Source organism: Bombus impatiens, unplaced genomic scaffold (assembly GCF_000188095.3).
Source record: "Bombus impatiens unplaced genomic scaffold, BIMP_2.2 scf_0442, whole genome shotgun sequence".
Taxonomy (NCBI): Eukaryota; Metazoa; Arthropoda; class Insecta; order Hymenoptera; family Apidae; genus Bombus; species Bombus impatiens.
This window is the reverse complement of record NT_176861.1, coordinates 169,103-186,378: the sequence shown is the minus strand read 5'-3', so window position 1 is coordinate 186,378 and position 17,276 is coordinate 169,103. Positions and strand designations below refer to the sequence as shown.

Below are 17,276 nucleotides of genomic sequence, written 5' to 3'. Positions count from 1 at the left end.
AATTAGCGCGTTGAATTGACTTGTCGAAGGGTGTTCGCCTTATTCCTCGAGTTTCTTTCGATTGGTCGATGTGTGGAGATTCGACGGTGTAGCTATGGCGATGCCTAGGGGTTGAACTGGCTGGTGGCAAATGAGAAATTGAAATAGTTTTGTTATCTGCTTTTCTGAAACCATAGTAATCGATGGTAAATAGCGTACACTACTTTTCACAAGGATCTGATGACCTTAAAGGATTTATGGTAATAATATATGTATTTTATCAAAATTTAAAAAGAAATTAATGCCAAAGGAAATGAATGCTTTTTATGAAGTCACAAGATTATAAATTAAAATTAGTTATTACGAAATTTAACAATAGTATGCTTCTTTTCGCTACGACGAAATGCAAGATCGTATCGATTAAAGATAAATAAAGTCAAATGAGAACGCAAATAAAAAGAAAGAAACGAACGAATATTTCTGCATGCAGTTGTTCGCAAGTGGAAGTGAATTTTCGTATCGCCTGAATATCCTGTAATAAAATCCTTTCACGGATTAAATTCTTTTTATACTCACAATTCTACGTCCGTAGCGTTCCACCAGGAATGCGAGAACATATTTTTTCTCATTCTTCTTTTCTCCTTTTATCGCTTAAATTATCATCCCTGTTCGTCCTCGGTGGCCGAACAATTCCTACGAAAGTCGTCGAGCGCGGGGCACGATCATTAAAACTCCGTGAATAATCGGTTTCTCGCAAACATCAGCCATTAAATCGTATGCCGTGCGATAACAATTCCACTTTAACGTCAGCGAACTGTCCTCCACCCATGAACAAACCATTAAGAAAGGAACACAAGCGATGCACCCGCCTTGGATTAAGCTCGCTCCACGCGTACAGACGAACCTTAAGACTCGATGTTTCGATCATTTCGCGACTTAAGCGTATCTCCTGGAACGATATCGTCTTTACGCGAACGAATTGTTCGACAATGGCATTCCTCGGTTCGTAGATAAATATATTCTAAGCGGATTAATCCTGCGAATCGTCACAATTTCGTGACTTTATCGCTGTATCTCTCTACCTTTCTCTTTAACATTTTGCAGTTTAGAATTTTTATACGTAAATTATGTTTTCGTTTTAACAAAGAAAAAATCGTTTCGAGCTTCCAGAAGATATTTATCAAAAAATTGAAACGACAAATCAATAAGAATTTCTTCGTTACTATCTGAAACTCAAGAAACTTGCTGTACTCCCTTTAGTTAAAATGTTCTATCTATCATCTCAAAGCCGGGCTTTCATCATTTCTTTTGAGCCATTTATGGTCTTTAATTCGATTTAAAATACAGTCGCTCACGGAAGTACCTGAACATTTAACATACGAAATTTTTATGTATATGTCAAATGACTTATACAAAACATATTGCTTCGAAAATCTGTCAAAGAACACTGCAGAATTGCAAAGAAACAACAAAAATGACATTTCTTCTCTCGCGTCATTTTTTTTACTGCCTGCGTGTAGCTCCGACAGAATCGATCTCCATTTCTCGTTCGATCGGATTAAACAGGGTCTTGAAAGCCACTTTTCGTACCTCGAGGAAGACGAGTATGGAGACGAAAATCGAGTATGGAGACTCGTTGGAATGCAAAATAACACGAAAAGAGACTCGGAAGATGTCCTCTTGCTTCGAATCGCATGGTCCTCTGCGTATTTCGAGGATGCCAGAGGATTATGGGCAAGCAAGCGTCGCAACGGATCGACAGGAACAACCGTGAACACTCGTGGCCCATCGTGGTCGCAGAAAAATAATTAATCCGCTGCTGCAGAAATGGGAGAGGATTACAGACTAAGGGGGATACAACGAGGCAAGATGAAGAAGCGAGTTAGGACGCGAAGAAAAGAAGACAGAGAGGGAAGGTCGGATAAATCTCTCCGGTTCGTCGAGCAGGATTATAATATACGATTAATAAGGACCTCGTAAAAAGCACGCGTGATCGATCGGTTGTTCCGAGCTGGTACGCACGGAATATCGTGGAATACAGAGTCGAGGCAGCTTCCAGGCGTTTGTATGTATTGTACGTGCAAATACCGACGAGGTATTTGCCGCACTGCTTTCTCGGTACAAGGCATACTGATCTCGCGGCCCGTTTCTTGCCGATAATTCTTGGAAAGTTGACTGGTAATGCGCCTCGCTGTGAATCTGACTTTTTCTTTTCTCTTTTCTTTTTTCTTTGATTTCTCCGAAAATTTTTCTTCTTCCGTATTAAAAATTGTTGGTTAGTTGGGATGCACAGAGGATACATAGTGGTGATAGCTTTTATAATCTATCGGTCTCGTATGCTGAAATTCGTGTAAAATTTTAATCTCGCGATAGTTACTCCTAATGTAATTCTCTGTTCCTTTGATTTTTATATCCACTCTTTGTGTCTATGTATTTCTTTCTTTTTCTTTCTCTATGATCGTCTTAAAAAATATATATATACATATATCATAGTATTTATACGGTGAATACATCGATCTGTTAATTATTTTATTCTATAAGATTTCATCGTTTAGTTGGTGGCATAGAACCGCTCGTATTTCTTCTATAATGTCAACGATTAAAAAATAGAAATTCGTGAAAAAAATGTATCGCTCGATAACGCACACGTATGTAGTAATAAGGAAAATCCCTGAGGATTGCCGAAGGCCGGCTCGATTCTTGTAAATAATTTATCAACGACATATCTGGAGACGTTCTTCGCAGAAACACGATGCGCTACCGGATTCCAAGTAACGTTAGATACAGAAATAAAAATGTCAGAAACGTTGATCGGAAGAACCCCGACGAAGCTTCGACGTTTCGCAAGAGGAACGAAAGGTCGATGCGATTGAAAATTGAATAAAACAAAAGCTGCACTGACGAGGTGGCACGGTGCATAATTAAAACAAACAAAGAGTGCTGGGAAGCATAGAATTGGCCGATGGTGGGGCCTTGTCGACCTTGCAGTTCGAACCCTGAATCTCGTGCGGGGATTCTCGCGAAGAAACCGTTGCGCGTGCGGTTTCCTCCGCTGACTAAAATAGTCGCAGGATGACATCGACGCTTGAAACAAGACTGATGCTTTTACGTGAGAGGAATAAATTGATACGTGTGGTAATGTTCACATTTGGAAGGACCTGTTACGGAGTGTGAATAATTCTTTGGTCACCTTTTTATGTGCAGAAAGATAGTTTAGTTGATATTGCGCTTTTAGCAGGGAAACGTAAAAGGAGCGTGTAGGAAGTGAAGAGAAAAAGCTAGGAAATAAAACAGGTTGAAATATTCAGAGAAATTAGAAAATTCAAATGCAATTAAAAACAACTAAAAATTGCAGATATCGAAACATTTAAAAATTCAAAGATCGAACAGTTATAAAATTCTATCTAGATTCGCTTCCTCATCTTCTTTCCTTCTGTAATTTTAACGTAAAAAATTAAACGTGTAATATAACGCTTAACGTGATCTAAAAAAAAACCTCATTTCTTCCAACGACGCTCCACCAACTCGAATAATTTTTTAAAACGCCGCTTGTCTCGAAGGCGTTTCGAGCACCACGCTTCCTCACGCCCGAAAAGTACAGCGTCAGATGATCAATCTTCCAACCGGTGCGATCCTTTGAATACGAAGGGGGCCTGGAAAGCTTAGCCTTCGAGGCTTTCGCGTTCAAGGTTGAACGGGAAAAGCCAGCGGGGTATCTCTTCCGCCGAGTAGGTGACCGATGGACGAACGGGGAAGAGAAGGAAGGTTGTTCCCGGATATTTATAACAGACTACGAGCAACGTAACGATAAATCAAAAAGCAGGCCCCGGCCAGGGATGAACCAGCTCCTGGTGGGGTCAGATCAGCTTTCGTTACGACGCAAAAGGAGAGAAGAAGGGTCGTAAAGGAAGGATAAAGAAGAAAAAAGAAGAGGATTGAAAACGAGGAGAAGCTGGACCACGGGAGAAGGACGCTCAGGGCCGTGATGAATGCAGGCCGAAAGGAGGCTGACCTCATCTACATTCCTGAATGTACGATGCCGGACCCGGGCTGCTCTTGATAATCAGCGCGCCTTATCGTCTTTCGAGAACCTCGCTTATTGTTACTCGCCAACCATACGTTTCGCAATCGCGATTCATTCGTGAATGCCGGATGAGAAGCGAATACGTTCATACATGACTCGACTAGCGTGCGTTCGCTATTGTTATTAACCGAGCTTTGTCATTACTGTTAACTGGCGGCGCATCTCCGCGTGATTCGTAAGATTGAATAATGAAAGAACGATTCTGTGAGATATGGTGCTGGTGATCATTTTTCCTTGCTACTTTCGTATAATGGAGTGGAAAGATCGTACGCGTTGAACGTAACGCGTTGTATGGGTCCGTTTTTGGAAAGAGCATTTCGTAAAATTGTTGATAATTTGCAAAGTTGCAGTTGACTCGTAATAATTGAATTTTTAATAGATTTATCATTCGGATAGCGTCGCAGATCGGAATTGGAAAAATTTTGCTCAGCCTATAATCGTGTCACGTGATTATTGACTCTTTTCAAGCCGAATCCATTGTCCAAATGGTATCTGGCAGTCAAGAGGGATCAAACTTCTTCGCTATTTCCAACTAACCCTCTCATTCCGCTTAAACTAACGCATTTCCAATACCATCTTTCGACAAGAAAATTATCACTTTTCCTCTGATCACGATGACGTGCAACGATCGTTCTGCTCACGATCAGATTGCTATCTACACCAGCGGTGTTTAAATCTCTCCCTGAACTTCAACTCCCTTTAACCGCAAGGCACGCTAATCTTTGTCCAACCGCAACCTCCATGAATAGTACGGACGATAAAAATGCTTCTCCATCGAGGCGTATCCACCACGTTACCGTGACAGCTACTCAAGAAGCTTCAGGATGCGAAGAATTGGCGATTTCACGTTCGCTAACAGGAACGATCGACTCTATTCGTTGAATATCGATTCGTTGGCGGGAGAATGGTCGTGATCGTCAATGGTTTCACCACTTGTGGGATCAGAGACGAGGCGCACACAGCGTGTAAGCATCGATAAAGCTTCGCTTAACCTCGGCCTGTCCGGACGCATTACTTCGAATGACTGGCAACCTGCCAGAACGGGGTTATGCGCGCAGTAAACGCGTGTGTAATGACGGGTTTCAGGACGTGGCACGAACCAACGGCGCCCTCAATGATGGTTGCTCCACCCAATACGGACTGAGCTCCGTGTTGTACGGCCAAAATTGGCGGCCGCCGCCAGATTCGAATAATGACCGGTATCGCGGCGATGCGCCGATTGCTCCAACTGCCGTATTGAAATGGCACGGTAACATGCGCTGCTTTAATCAAACGCGACCGAAACAACGTACGTACGTACTTACTTACACCGTTGTTTTCAGAGTGATTGCAGTGTTTCGCTGCGAACGTTCGTGCTGTAGGGTAGAATAATTCCATGGGAATATTTATGGAAGTTTTGGAATGTTTTACAGTTATAGATTGAATTCTAAATATAAATCTTTGTATATTGGTAAATAAGAAGGGAAAAATGTATAGGGTTATTTCTGAGGAGAAGAATTTCTAAATGTAAATGACATATTCCGTACTTTCGAATCTTTCACGAAGTTTTCAATCTACGGCGTTCAGCATTTGATTTCTTTAACTATAAAACACGAAAGATGTATCTTGCCGTGTTTCTTTTTCCTGTGATCTCCATATAGAAAAACAACATATACGTGCTAATCTATCGGTGAGTTAATGTACAGTAGATAAGTCCCAAAAGTTAAAATCTAAACATACCAGTTAAGAAACATCAGAGACCCGAAACAGCGTATCACAAGCATGTCCGAACGCATCAGGTATTTTATGAGGCGCAGAAGAACAAGCCCGATACGCGGGGCTGCTCCGCGTTTCGGCTCCTCGAGATACCTCGATTGTAAACGAGACTTCGGCACGGGTTTCCTCTTTCTTCATGGCCAGTTAGCTCCGTTCCATTCTGCCTCTCACCAGCTTGCCTCTTCTCGATTCTTCCCTTCCCCCACTCTTCTGACCACGTTTCTCCGGGCCCATTTTACCCTCAGGGGCCCGCGGCCTCGATCCAGTCCCCATTGTCCGCGTTGCGTTTCAAGATGCCGCCGCTGGCTTTAATGAGAATTTTAATTACCCAATCCTGCGGACTCCGCGCTCTCATGGCTCTGTTTCTCTCTTCCCCTCTTGTAAAATGCTCATGGACAGCCTGGCCGATTACTCTTGCGCAAGCAACATTGAAAACTCATGCCATGTCACTCTCCGTTACCCCTGTAACCATCCAAGAGAGCACGATTACACGAGTATATGTATATGTACTCAGATAAATTGCACGTGGATGGACCGGTGTGCATGTGTTCCTGGAGCGTGAACGACGTACGAGCTGAGTCGAGGTGATCGATCGAGGATAGAAAACAACCATGTTACCTCGCTACATTTCTTCGAGATGCTTTCGATCGTATGCTAACGGTTCATGCAAAAAAGGTCGCGTTTTTTGAGAGTCGATTAATTAAGATTAAATTGGCCGTCCACTTCATGGGTGTTCGATATTTTTTGTGCATGGGGAGAGATTGGATTCTTTTGGAATATTTTAACTCTATTGCGATCCCCGAACATTTACATTTCAATCTTGTATTTCAGCTCACTTTTATTTTAACCCCTAAAGGCTCATTTCGCCTCGTGTAAATTTTGTAATACGCGCAAAGGATGCTTTTCTATCTTTCTCGCTAATATGGAACGACAGATTCAATAATATTAAAATAATTGATTCAATTCATTTGACTATATTAATTTTTAAAACAAAAAGTAATACCAGTGTGACATTTTAGCCACGTTGGCTTAACTTCCACTCCTTTGACGATAGCTTCTAAGAGTCGATATTCTAAGGAAATCTGTGGCACAAAGTTAAAATCAGAAATCATGCACACGATAATAATTCTTCCATATTATTTCCGAATTTGTGATATTTTTTAACATTAGAAGAGCACCATTGACTCGAAAATAATCAAAGGACTGCAGCAGGCTCAACGTAATAACGAATAAAGATATTTTAAATCGTAGACAGTGTTTTATATTAAAAATATATTAACATGTTATGATAACGAAATAATGTTGCATTAAAAAACACAATAAAGTACAAAAGCTAAAAGACATACGAAAAAACGTCCACTGCGTCAAATATGAACATGTTTTCTTTTAAACTAAAATAAAATTCTGCGATAAATTCAGCAAATAATTTAGAAGCTTTTTAACGACGATAAAATCTTCAAACTCTAAACTGTTTTATCATCGTCAAAGTTGTTCCTGAAACGTTGTAACCATGACGAGTATAATATATTTTTCTCGGGCCTGTCCACGAACAACATGTACGTGCTACCAGGTTCCTGATTAGCAGAACTCCCATTATCTTTTTTCTCAATATCGGCATTTTGGTCCTGCTTTTGTTTCAACCCAATGGGTGACTCTGTATCTTCCGACTGCATCGATAAACCAGCAGGTCCTGTAGGAATTGTCGTAGGGCTACTCGATCCTGTATTACCTCCTCCTCCATTCGAAGGCTTCTTCGTCACGTTCAGTTTCACGAACTTATCTTTTTGGTTCGCCAATTCTGAATTTATTTTCTCTTTATCAGCGTTAGCTAGCTTCAGCAAATTGTCCTGATTGCTCAAAGATTGAAGATGAATAGTGTCTTTTAACGGCGCAATGCCAGTTTTATTATTTTTTTCGATTTCTTCTTTTAAATCAACAGCGGCCTCCCTCGACGGTGCAATATCGCTTTTCACTGTCTTAGCGCTTGATTTTTGTGAACCAGGGAAGTTAATGGTCCCCATTAGTGGAGGAGTATCGACCTTGTTCGTTGTTTTATCCGAGATCTTAGAAGGAGCAGCGGTCGTTCCTTCTAATGGCGCTTTCTTCTGCTCTACGGATTTTAAAGTATCTTTTGATTCCTTCTTCTCAGAAGCTTGCGTTTCGCCTGATATAACGGAGCTTCCAGGAAACACGTTCTGTGATTTATCCAACAATGAAGATTTCGTATCGTTGGCTTTTTCTGCTGGAATTTCGAAAGATCGATTAGAAACAGTTTCTTCCGAAGGAGACTTCCCTGATACCGATGAAATCGGCTGTTGGGATTGTTTATTTCTGTTAAAAGCATTCTCGGCTTGATTTATGTTAGAAATACTAGTTTTAAACTCTTCGATCGTCGAAGTAGCATCTTTTCGTGCGTTAAAATCGTCTTTCTTTACGTCAAACAAAAATTTCTGTTCTTTTTTCGTCTTCTCATCTTGAAACTTCAATTCGGGTTTGTCCATTTTATTCGCCGCGTATTTTATCTCAGTGTTTGCAATATCATTCGCTCCTTTCTTCACGGAAGATATCTTCTCTGGTTCTACAATTTTCGACTGTTCCACCAAATTCTTCGGTTCCATCAGCGTCTTCTTCGTGGAAGAAACCTTTTCTGGTTCAACGATCTTCTCTTGATTCTGCATAGATTCTTTCGAAATGATATTAACAGAGGTTTTGTTCAGAATTCTTGGAATCTGTCTGACGTTTCTCGATGGGCTCCTCGATGGTATGATCACACCGTAATCGATCAACGTGCCGTCCTTTTTTTTCTCGATCGGTTTCATCGACTTCAGAATCTCCTTAATTCGCAGGTCCTCGTTGGTCGCTTTAGTCGATAAATTCTTTCCTCCTGTTCCGTCTGTTCCGGTCCGCTTTTCCTCCTTCACTGAAACATCAGCAGATTTGTTAGCACTTCCTTCTAATTCCTCTTTTTTGTATACTGTGTTTGAACTCTGTACATTTGCTCTCCCAGTTTGCGAATCAACGCGCTCGATGATTACAGGCTTCACATATTGCGGATCTGTCTTCCATTTTGAATTCGATGCCTTTGTTTCGCGTTTCTTCTCTACGTTGACGCTTTGTGGAAACACGGTGTTGTATTTAGCGATTTTTGGCGAACAACGAACCGTAGGAACTACCGGGGTGTCAAATTCCTTTTTCGCACTTTTTCTAGAAGGAATCGTAGTTTTAACGCGATATTTCGCTCTCTTTACTACTCTACCCGTGTTTTCAGGTCTTGTTTTTACTTCGGAAGTACGTTTGATAGGCACCCATCTCGGCAAACTTTTCACACGAACGTAGTTAATCATCGGATCAGGCTCGTTTGTCTGTTTAGTCACTGGTTTCCTCGTTACCATATCCCTCTGATTATCAATCTTCTGCGGGTCAGGTTTTGCAGACTCGATGGAACTACGTTGCTGAGTTGGTGAAACGTCGATACTTGATTTGTCTTCTTTTCTTGCGGTCGCTTTTGCGTTCCCTTCCCTCGCAGTTATAGTAGACGTACGATCGTATTTTGATACATTCTTTGGAGTATTACCCTTCTTCCTGATCTTCTTGAAAGAATCCTCGGAGGACCACCAGGGAATCACGTTCGAAGGTGTTCGATTTTTAGATATCCCGTCTTCTTTGTTCATCGTTGGCTGCTGACGGCGATCATTCGATGGTGCGTTCGGATTTGATGGTACGTTCACGTTACTCTGAAAGATGGTCTTATTAGGATCCGCATTCGAGGAAACACCGTCCATGGTGTTTGAAATTGTTTCTTCCTTGCGCGTGGAAGCGTGAATACCGCTCTCAGAAAAAGTGTTTTCGATTTGTGACGCGACGTTCTCAGACGTTTTAACGTCTGTCACATCGGAGACGTCCATGTACGTTGTTTTCGTCGTTGGCTCACCTTTCGTCGCTAGATCGCCTTCCTTTGCTTTGCCCGTCGTTATTCCACTTTTAGAGATGTCCTGGCTGAAAATATTCTGCGGTCTGTAAGGTTTTACAGGAGGCGCTGGAGGCGTGGGCGGCGTAGGCGTCACAGGTGAGGTTGGAGGTGACATATGAGGAGGATCCGTCTTCATCTCCGCGTTTCTAGGTTGTTGAAACCGTGGCTCGTTAAATTTCGCAGCAATCTGCAGGTTTAACACAGGTTTCGAGCTGGTCGATGTCGTGATGTTCCTCGAGTGTTCGGCTGCCATGTTTTGACCCTTCGAAGGAATCCTGATCTCGACTTTGTCCACCGAACTGACGACATCCAATTTATCCGCTCTGGCCACGATGCTCTTCAACTCCGACACCGGCTTCCCGTTTATCGAAAATTCGATCTGCTTCACTGGTATTGTACTCTCGCTAATGGATATCTGCATCGAACCGAAATCAGCACGTACGTTCGTATTACTCGTTTCGATCTTGTCAGTTCTGTTTCTCTTTGAGGAAATCACAACCGAGAGTTGCTCTTTGTTGCCACCGGCCGTTTTTGTCGCCGTCTCATCCACGTTGATGGATACCACAGACTCATTTTGCGAAGGAGTCATCCTGAGCTCAATTTGTGGCTCCTTCACCGAATTCGTCGGCGTGATTCGCGAGGTATTCACAGGTTCTCGCTTCATGTAGTCTATCGTGGAACTCGAAGGTTTATCGGTAGTTACAGTTTGCGAAGATGATTTTGTAGCGGGTGGTTTTGAAGCAGGAGGTTTTGAAGCAGGAGGTTTTGAACTAGGCGGTTTTGAACCAGGTGGTTTCGAACCAGGTGGTTTTATAGGACCATGATTCCACGATGCTTGCACGGTACTTTGAGTTTCATCGTTTGATATAGATTCGTTGGCCTGTACCGTCGTGTTAGGAATCGCGTCAAAATTTGCGAGTTCGGTCGCGGTAGTGTCAACCGACGCTTTTTCCAGCATCTCCTTTCTGTCTTTGATCTTCTTTTTGTGCGCGATCATCACCCTGTCCAACCAATAGGCACGCTCTTGCACAGACTGCAACATCCATTTGCTGCTCGAATCCGCCTTCTCGGTGATTCGTTGCAGATCCTTTATTATTTCGTCCATTTTCATTAACCAATTGTTTCGCTCCCGCGTTTTCGCCTCGTTTTTCTCGACTTCGGTTAAGGTTTGGCTTCCACTAACGTTTTCACTTGCGTTGTTCGATGCAATCAAGCTTGGTTTTTTATTTGCGTCCTCGTCGCTCATTACAATCATAGGAACTTGATTGAATTTCGTGGACATATTACGTTTAGACACTTGAGTACCACCGTAATTATCAACGCCAAGATTCATCGCGTTGCTGTATTTTTCTATCATTGATGCGTACGACAGAGACTTGCGAAGCTCGTTGCTGTGCCCCGCCATGATGTCCGGACTCCTGTCATCGTATCGAAAATGAAAACGCGTCGCACAGGATGCGCTACTGAATTTAGCGTCTTGGCTGAAGGCATTTAGACCAACGTCTGAGATGTTCGTATTCCTAGTTTCTTTACATTTATTATTCCATTTTAAAGAGACTAAGGATGCGGTGCTAAATGGACTTCTGTGGATCCCATTGATCATAACCGAACTCAGATTGTCCCTCAGTACCTCTGAACTACTCGAGCCATACATTTTATCGTTGTAGCTGGCTATCATCTGCGCGTACGGTCGAGGTTCTTTCTGAATCGATCCTTTAATTTCTTTCGAAACATCCAAATAATTTGCCTTTTTCGTCAAATCTATCGATTTCTCCATGTGTTCCCCAACGTTGCGTAGTTTACAACCACTGGATGGCCTTTTCACTTGACACGTCGAGATCAGTGGTTTTCGGATACATTTTTCCGAAGAAACTCCATCCAACGAAATCTTTTTGCCGTGTTGTTGCATCGACACCGTTCCATTGTTTGTTTGTGGGCAATGGAAATTCCTGAAGTCGCTGATATTTCTGGTTCGTGATAGCAAAAACGGTGACATCTCCAATAAACAAACATCCGATTTCTGCCTTTTGCACATATGTGTGACATCTTGTTTCAGTATCACAGTATCTTTGAACATAATTTATTACGAGTTAGGATAATGAAGATGACGTTTAAGCAAAGAAATATAAGAGGAAATAGAAAATCTTATTGAAAATTTTAATTATAATTATATATCAAATGTAAATATTTTTTCGTGGGCATATGAAAATTTGTATTATTGTATTTAAGAACGTTCGAATATGTTTGAAAACCTGCAAAGATATTACAATAGGGAATAATTATTCTTATGGAATCTTACTGGATGGTATCCGACGAGGGACGTTAATACCAAGTACACATTTCAAACGATTCATTGTATAGGTATATAAACCGTGTAAACTAATTTCAATATTTTAAAATTCAGAATTCAGGTAGACGATTTTATACATAAATTTTTACTCGTAATTTTGACAACGAATCGAAAAAAAGAATGAAAGTTTTTGATATGATCTTTCTACCACTCGCGATATACCATGTTGAAATGTCAATCGGGTTATACGAAAAATCCAATCAAACAAAGGAATTTACATCTCGATTTTATTCGTCGAATCGCTTCAAGCGGTGAATTGATTAATAAATTATGTATACATTCATATTTCGTTAGTAAAATATTGTAGAGATGTTCCTATAATTTTTACGCAGAATAGCAGTTATATAATATTTTCAAATATAAAATAACACTTTTAAACAATATTTTTCATTTCGTGAACAACCATTCCCAAATAAACTTCGAAGATAATTGCTCTTTCGTAGAAATTAAAAATATTTTCTGTCCTTTCGAAATAAAAAGCATTTTAATTAAAAAGATGCACGATACTCGTTCATATTAAACCTTCGATTTTCGATCGTAATTTTAAATATTCGTAAGTGTCTTTTTAAGTATTCGCGAAGATCGAGCACGCTGGCAATGCCTTTGTGTCACTGCACGCCGTAAGTAAACTTCGAAAAATGGTACTGGCGGCACTTTCAACTCAACGAAGGCTCGCGCGGTTAGATCGCAGGATAAGGATTTTCAGGATCGCTGCCGGCGTTAAAGTCACGCCGGCATCTTCGACGTGGCACAATGCAACGAATCGAAGTCCCCCCTATCTTCGCGATCTTTCCTCCTCTTTTTTCTCTTCGTCGATGCTACGTAATCCATGATACGAATCGCGAAGAACGGTTGAAAACAATTGGAGCAATACACTGATTTTATATCGATTTCAAGATGTTTCCATTTTAATATATTTTTCCTAGGAAGAGAAAATTGAGAAATTTGACCCCAGTGAAATCGTTTGGTTATAGCGTAGAGAAAAACGGTCCATGATCACGTGAAATTCTTTTGTGGAAGTATTTATGGATATTATGTACTTGGTAGAATTTGATATTTACTCAATTAAATTGTTTAATATTTATTTAGCATATAACTGTATAATGGATCTAGCGTATGGAAAAATGTAGTTGTGTATCTACTATTACACAAATAAATACAGTTGTGTATACTAAAATACTTCGATTACGTTTAGAGGTGACATTGCAAATTTTTCTGGCTCCTGCCAAACAATTCGCAAGCAGGAGGACAAACTGTGACTAACGTGAACGCATTTTAGGACCGTCTGAAAGTTATCGCAAAGTCAACTGATTCACACGTCGACGTAAAAATCCGCCGTCGAGTTACATATTTACACTAGCCAGCGTAAAAATCATACGAAGAGATCTTCTCACGGATATCTTTCTTAATCCTAAGCACCATCCTTTATTTTTCAAAATTGAATAGAGGTAAAACTATAATCCTCTTATGGCTCTACATATATTTTCCAATGTAACCGTCAATTTGCATTCTATTTGAAAATGTCAAACGTAAGATGCACCCGGAAAGGTAAAACCACTGATTGGTTCCGCATATAATCTTACCTGCGGCGCAAACTACACGTTGATCGATCTTTCACGAAGTCCAGATGGCATTTCGACGTTGCTCATGCTATCGCTACGTTCTCGGTAATTTGTCGCGTACTATACTATATTCTCGAAAATATTAACAACATATTCAATTTATCACGGAATTTAACGAGATTTAGAATCGATTAAGGAAACGGAAGAATTGATTTCTGGAAGCTATTCGAGAGAACGGAATTTATTATTTTTCTTTAATCAAGGAATTACTGTGTAGTTATTTCTATCGTTCAAACATTTGTTGAACAATAACTGCTACATTGATATATCAAATTATCGCAAAACAAGTACATCACGATATAACGAATTCGGAATTTTTCTTTCGAGTTTCATCAAGTTATTACTCTCGATAATTTTTGCAGCCAAGGCCTGAATATCAAATGTTGACATTTTGAAGTGCTTGCATTGTCTGTTGATAAGAACCTGCGTACAAGATCACAACGAACATCAAATTTATCGTAAATTGTTATCAGTAAAATACTCGATATTGTGTCATAACGAACTGTATGCTCGTAACAGTTCGATATAAACAATGTAAATTCGATTTCATACAAAGACACAAGCTAAAAAGACAAATTAAATATCTACCCTCTCCCTAAATTTCTTTGTTCACACTTTCACAACGCAAACTGATTCGTGTCGTAATAAATGTCTTATAATGAAAACGCGTCGCTTATTGTTTAAAATTCAGAAGATACTTAATGACTGGTAATGACGAAATTACCGGCTCGTCAAAATTGCAAAGATGACAATCGTACGCATACGCGCGAACGTGTAGTAATTAGCATGTCTTGATAAAAATCTGTTACGAAGAGGAAGGCAGTTTATATACCTCACGTGCGACGAAATAACAATAATTATTATCATTACGTTGCTTTATCACGTGCTACTTCACGAGTCGGGCAATAATTTCGGGCTACGAGTTCTTCCCTACAGGTGGTCAGAACGTTTGCTCATTTGACTAATTACCGGCCCTCGATCTGCTGTCCCTTCGTGATTCTTCACGGATCATCCCGAATTATTAACCTTCACTCTGTGGTATTTACATGACTTACTGTTATGTACAGAACATTCTTCTTATACCGTTAATTAATATCGCTGAAAATGAAATATTACACGTGTATTCTTCTTCTATATATCTTATTCCTTGATAAGACAATACACAAAACGTATTGCTTCGAACAACAGACAAAGTGCCGAAATTTTTGCAACTAGATACTGAAGCTTCGACCATTAGATCGCGATAATAAAATAAAAATTCAGACTCTAGGAGAGATTAACGATAACAGTCCACGATGTACCATTGAATGAAACAAAAATTTATTACATAAACTAAATTGAATTTTATAATACAGTAATTTAATCTCCAATCACGAGTGGGTTCCTTAATTAAGGCTTAGAGAGAATTCGTCAAAGCTTCCGAAACGTCGTTTACGAACGAAGCTTCGCGTGTCGATCAGCTATTATGGCACACTGGGAACAGGATCGAAACTGGCGGTCGAAGGTGCCGGGTCGGTTTCGCGAGCGGTGATTCTTGGAAATTCGAAAGTCTTCCAGCGAGATTGACCGGTTCTCGGGGAGATTCGCGGTGGCAGATACGTGCAACACGAAAGGCCACAGCGTTGCTTCGCCGTGAACGGGCAAAGTCACGATCTGGAGCTGCACGAGGTGCAGAGGTCGAGCAGCGAGGAGCAACTCACTTCGTGCCTTGAAATTCTATCGTGGTGCATGGTCAGAGAGAACGAACCGGCGCAGCCTCTCCTCAAGACGAACTACTGATCAGGCTGATCGTGAGCGGCGATCCACGAGAAGGTTTTCAGTGTTTCCTTTTCTTTCTTTTCGTCGCTTTCCTTCGGCTACCTCGTGCCCAGCTCGATCTACTGAAAACCATCACGAAGTCACGAACATTATTAGCAAGTTGCGGACTCGACCCAGCCGCAAACCGGACCATTTCGCAAATAAGAAGCTTGCGACGATTTAACGAACGTTTCACCGTTTCCACGAGCCGCGTTTTGCTTTTCATATAGACGCGGATCCCTGCGGCTGCTAATTATACCCGACAATTTGCGTAACACGTGAATGTATAAAACCGATAAGATCAAACGACGGAGTTTTGTATCGGAAATCGTATTAGAAACTGGTCGAAAGTCGTCAAATATTGAAACTCCATTAAAGACATGGATTTCAAACATCGTGTTTTCTTTAGTGGATTATAATTAAACGCCGTTTAGATTCCACAATTTAATTTCAACAGCTAATCTAAACATGATGCATATTTAAATTAGAAGCGTTTAGAAGAGACTCGCTAATCAAGTTTTTATTTCCGGTACTTTTTGAGATACCAGGTTTAAGTAATAATCAATGGTACGCTAATATTCAGTGTTAAATATACAGTGACAAATTCGTACATAATTTTGTACTGTTTGACTATACTTCAAAGTAGCTTCTGTCTTCCGCATCGATCAACATGGTGCATGTGTAAACCAACCAAAATTCCTCGCAAATCTTCCAAAAATAATTCCTTCAGCCGCAATTTGAATATCGTTTCGCGCTAGGTTTCTATGCAAATTACGATCCTGTGTTAGATTCAAATATCGAAATTCCTACGCTATTATCAGGATGCTAAATTGCCGATCGAAAAATATCCGATAGCAGCATGAATCACGGCAATCTCGATTTAGCATAAATTGCATAACGCGCAATTGCTCCGTTGGGATTTGCATCGAAAGGGAAAATGGCCCAACGGTCTGACGATGGATCGCGATAGAAGGGGGAGGGTCGTGGGTCCGGTCGGGGTTCGCCTTTACGGCGTCTGATCATACAATCCCTCGCTACGAGAGCCGTAGAAGATAAAATGTTGAGCCATATACGGCCCAGTGGGAAAGTGAACCGGCGCTGGGACCACAGCGGTTCGCTCTCAGTTGGTTAAGCAGAGGCCGTTTTTGCCGGGACAACACAGGCCGACGGCGGCAACTGTGCCGTGTTCTAAATCAAAGCTCGTTCGCGAGCAGATACCACGAAAGACGTGTAGAGAAAAGAAAGAGAAAGAGGTAAAAGGGTTCTGTGTGATGGGACCAGTCGAGCTACGGGGGAGGTGGAGACGGTACCTTGGAACGTATCTCAGATTGGGCATCCTCGAGATACCTTAACGTATCCTCTCGTTGGTCCGAATGCATCGAAATCGCGCTCACGTCCGGCTTTACCGTTACACCGCGTTTATTCCTCCTCTTTTTCTTCGTGCACGATACTGCTCCCCTCGTCCGCCTCCCTGTTTGTCTTCTTCTTCCCCTTTTTCCCAGCCCGAGTCTTTATTCTTCTTCATCATCTTCGTCGCCGTCTGTTATTCGCCTCTCCTTAATTTTTTCCGACCGTTCTTCAGGCCCGCGTGCTCCCTCTTCTTCGGTCAATTATCGCTGAGTCTCGGAGCTTGATTGACGATCGATTCGACTCCCTTTGACCGGCACAATCCATTTCGTCGCACACCTGGGTGGGGTTCCCGCGTGTCGCGTTTCGGCC

General features: G+C 41.3%; 2 protein-coding genes across 5 annotated transcripts in view; one reads left to right on the top strand and one right to left on the bottom strand.

Moving 5' to 3' along the window:
- Positions 1–17,276, top strand: part of LOC100740344 (epidermal growth factor receptor) — a 174,899-nt gene that overhangs the window by 116,750 nt on the left and 40,873 nt on the right. The gene's annotated exons all lie outside the window — the stretch shown is intronic.
- On the bottom strand, positions 7,159–12,322 carry LOC112213031 (enolase-phosphatase E1-like). Its single transcript, XM_024368417.2, has 2 exons — positions 12,088–12,322; positions 7,159–11,855 (listed from the first exon to the last, which is right to left on the bottom strand). Exons 1-2 carry the CDS (start codon positions 12,140–12,142, stop codon positions 7,282–7,284), a joined length of 4,629 nt encoding a protein of 1,542 aa, XP_024224185.1. The 5' UTR covers positions 12,143–12,322; the 3' UTR covers positions 7,159–7,281.